Source organism: Sinocyclocheilus grahami, unplaced genomic scaffold (assembly GCF_001515645.1).
Source record: "Sinocyclocheilus grahami isolate Dianchi unplaced genomic scaffold, SAMN03320097.WGS_v1.1 scaffold1149.1, whole genome shotgun sequence".
Lineage (NCBI taxonomy): Eukaryota > Metazoa > Chordata > Actinopteri > Cypriniformes > Cyprinidae > Sinocyclocheilus > Sinocyclocheilus grahami.
The window spans coordinates 478,135-482,327 of NW_015506328.1; the positions used below are offsets into that span (position 1 = coordinate 478,135).

The 4,193-nt window shown below is 38.9% G+C and overlaps 1 protein-coding gene across 1 annotated transcript; it reads left to right on the plus strand.

The window, feature by feature from the left end:
• The first annotated feature begins 290 nt into the window (after positions 1–290).
• Positions 291–3,502, plus strand: LOC107567343 (formin-1-like). Its single transcript, XM_016253008.1, has 2 exons — positions 291–348; positions 2,087–3,502. Exon 2 carries the CDS (start codon positions 2,207–2,209, stop codon positions 3,494–3,496), a length of 1,290 nt encoding a protein of 429 aa, XP_016108494.1. The 5' UTR covers positions 291–348; positions 2,087–2,206; the 3' UTR covers positions 3,497–3,502.
• Positions 3,503–4,193: the final 691 nt, after the last annotated feature.

A 4,193-nucleotide genomic window follows, 5' to 3' on the forward strand; every position in this document is an offset into this window, starting at 1 on the left:
ATATTTTTATATAATGTTTCAAGTTTTGCTATCCTTGTGGGGATGTTTAGTCGTTTATGTAATTCTTTGATAGATAGATAGATAGATAGATATAGATAGATTTGTCTTCTGTCCCCTTTAAGTGAATACTGCTGTCTTTCTGACATTCTGCAGCACTGCTGCTTTGCTTTATGACACAATTCTGCTGGGGGCGGGGCCACCTTGAAGCCAACCAATCACAGCCGCGGATACAGACGCTGCCGCCTCTGACTGGTCTGTGTGCCTGTCAATCACAGGCTGAGAGAGCTGTCCTCCAGAACGAGAGAGAGAGAGAGAGAGAGACGCAGATCCGTCATGCAGCTCAGATGGGTGAGTTTAGCACGATTAACTTCATATAACACACGATTATTAAAATCAAAGAGCATGCAAATGCATTGGCCATAATCATATTTTAGCAACATTAAATGTGTACTGTGTGTAAATGTGCAGTGAATGTTTAAAGCATCAATGATGCAGCAGTGCAAAAATAACTTTCTGCATAATAAACGATGCTCAGTATAGTGTAGGTTATTCACTGCCACAGTGCAATGCACCTCTTTTATAATATAATGCACCAATATAAGATGCTGATTTGTTTGGGTTTGATCACTGCTGAACTGTCATGTCATGTTTTAAAGGGACATTCACTGCAGCTGTATGAGCTCAGTTCATTTTAAAGTGTGATTATTGTGTGTGTGTGTGTGTGTGTGAGGGTTGATTATTATGATGCTCATGATGAAGGGTGCTCTACTCACTCAACTGCTTATTTAAATAATTATGCATACAGTTCAAAGGCTTTAGCAGAATAAAACGTACCGAATGACATTATCAATAGACCCACTGTTAGTCGTGCATTCATGGATATTTTTGCCAAAGCATCTCTCTCCACAGTTTATTTTCTGGCCTGTAAAAATGTCTGGCAAAGATTCGCAAGACCCCAGCTATGATGCATGCAATATTACAAGATAATTCTGTTGATTATAGCAATACATGCTTTTAAAAGTTACTTTTAATTTTGTACTCTGAAAAAAATAGGTGTAGAATTCATTTTCACTCAGAAATTGCTAGTAAATTTCACAAAGAATCAGCAATTAACACATATAATTAAACATGAAGTACAAAGACTAAAATAGTATTTTCTTATAATATGTGTCCCTGCAGCACAAAAGCAGTGTTAAGTCGCTGGGGGATATTTGTAGCAATAGCCAACAATACATTGTATGGGTCACAATTATTGAATTATTTACTTTTATGCCAAAAATCATTAGGATATTAAGTAAAGATCATGTTCCATGAAGATATTTAGTAAATTTCCTACAGTAAATATATCAAAACGTAATGTCTCATTATTAATATGCATTGCTAAGAACTTCATTTGGACAACTTTAAAGATGATTTTCTCAATATTTAGATTTTTTTGCACCCTCAGATTCCAGATCTTTTATGCCAAAAATCATTAGGATATTAAGTAAAGATCATGTTCCATGAAGATATTTAGTACATTTCCTACCATAAATATATCAAAACGTAATGTCTCATTATTAATATGCATTGCTAAGAACTTCATTTGGACAACTTTAAAGATGATTTTCTCAATATTTAGATTTTTTTGCACCCTCAGATTCCAGATTTTCAAATATTGTCCGATCCTAACAAACCATACATCAATGGAAAGCTTATTTATTCAGCTTTCAGCTGATGTATACATCTCAATTTCGAAAAATTTACCCTTATGACTGGTTTTGTGCTCCGGGGTCACAAATGTACTCCAAATAAAAATGTTTTTTTTTTTTACAGTGTATTGCCTTTTTTGCTTGTTTGTCTTTTTTTAAGAATTCAGTGTGCAAACCAAATTTGATATTTGTTATTAACTTTAAAGCCTGAGTTTAATTGCTTTTAATCAATAAAACCTGATTTTGTTTGGATTAAAACTTGGATTTTAAAGCTCTGTATCTATGTAACACTTCACGTGTTGATCAGTTTCTTAGATACAAATCTGTTGTATATTTGCAATTCTACATGCATCTTAAAATAGATGTTGCACTAAAAGCCTCCGTCATTTTGACAGGCCTTCGATCACCCCGATGATGAACGCCCGCCGTGTCAGTCCACCCCGGGCGAGACACGACCCACGAGACAACTACTCAACTTAATTTAGGAGTGTGATTAATTAAAAACGGGCCCCGTAATGGAAGGCACGCACACTGTGCTGCGTCTGTACAAACCCATCCAGGAGCTGTGCTTCATTAGTCTCTACTTCCCAACGAGGAAGTCCCGAGGTTTCCCACGAGCTGGCCAAACCCCTCGTGAAGTCCGGCCTCGGGATGAAGACGCTAAACAAAGAGGCCAGTATTACTGCGAGGCGACAAAAGGAGCGGTCGCGCAGCTCAACTGGCTCACCGCAGAACACCACCAGCTGCTGACGGACCTCCTGTCTTTATGCAGCGACTGCGCAGACAGGATTAAGATGGGAAACCAGGACGGGAAGCTCCTGGAAGGACATGATGTTAGCAGCAGTAACTTCACTATATCTCCGCCCGCGGAGCATAAGAGAGCAGCCTCTAGAGTTCGTAAGCTGAAGAAACTGGGTTCTAAGAAGATGGACAGCGCTGAAGAGTTCTTGCAGAGTAGGATAAAGAAGAAGGTGCAGAGTGGAGCGTCCGAGTTTTCCCCAAAGGCTCCCGGGACTCCGGTCTCCATCCGTGGCCGGGATACTCCAGGATCAGGCTCTTATGTCAGCGTCTCCAGCGAGCCTCTTCTTCCAATGGAGGAACACTTCCAGATCGCCCACGACGGCTGGGATTTTATGGAAGAGCCTCGTTCGTTTGAGTCCGAAATGGATCTTTGTACCGAGCTGTCGGAGTTTGAACTCACTTTGGAGTACGAGAAGCCCTTGGGAAACCAACGTGGATGTGTCCTACGGGAGCTAATGGCCGTTGGGAATACCGAGGGAAACCAACAAGGCCAATCAACCTTCGGAAGTTTGGAAGTCAACCAAAGGGACCCGGAACACAACCAGGAACTCGGATCTCATTCCAGTTTGGATCAGAGTCACAATCAGCAAGATGGACAAGAAGAGATCAAGCTCTTTACTCAGGTGAACAACGAGAAAACCCTCAACTCTAGAAGCTCTAAGCTTCATCCCTGGACCAGAAGCCCCACATCAAGCTCTCTCTCTGGGCTCTTCAACGTGTCTTATCCTCCTGCCAACAGTCTCCAGAGCATGTCTCCTGTCTTATCACCTCTGTCTTCGCAACTTCCGAGTCCCCAAATGAACCACCGCATTGTGTTGCTGCCTGAGGAGGATGATGATGGAAATAAACGCTCCTCGAGAGACGAGCCCAAAGTCGCTACGGAGGTCATCGACAAAAACGGCAACCGTCGGACGGTCACACGTCTTGACCTGAACCTCAGCAATCACTTCAACGTGAACGGAGCCAGTGCATCGAGTGACAAGACCTCAGGTAGGTCAAACTAAAGAAGACACCCAGCTACTGTAACAGGGAATGTTCTCGCAACCTTCACTGATGTTATGTAAACGTTAGGACAAAACATTCTTAACTTTATTAGGATTTTATATACGTTCTCATAACAATCAACAAGTTCGGAACGTCTTTACGATGTTATTTGTACTTGAACGTTCTAAGAAACGTTTTTTTGTAACCTTTAAATAGCATTAAAATAACGTTATATTTTGGGTGAAAATAAATTAATAAAATGTTGTAAGAAATGTTTTTGTAACTTTTAAATAACGTTCTAATCACGATAAGAAAACTGGGGATTTTAATGTTTTTAAAATATTAAAAATAAACATCCAAATAACGTTATATTTTTGAGAAAAAATAAAATTAAGTAGAACGTTTAAGAAACGTTTTTGTAACCTTTAAATAACGTTCTAAAGAAAACTGGGCATCTTAGAGTATTAAAATTAAATGTTCAAATGTTATATTTTGGGTAAAAATTTAATTTAGTAGAACTTTTAAGAAACATTTAATTTGCTTTTAAATAACGTTCTTATAATAACAAGAAAAGTAGACATTTTAACGTTCTTAGAATATTGATTATGAATGTTCCAATAAGGTTATATTTTAGGTAAAAACAAAATTTAGTAAAATGTTTAAGAAATGTTTTAGTCGTCTTTAAATAACATTCTAATCATGACAAGAAAACTGGAC

Excerpts from the sequence above, each read along its gene's own strand:
- LOC107567343 (XM_016253008.1), top strand. The coding sequence starts at position 2,207 with ATGGAAGGCACGCACACTGTGCTGCGTCTGTACAAACCCATCCAGGAG.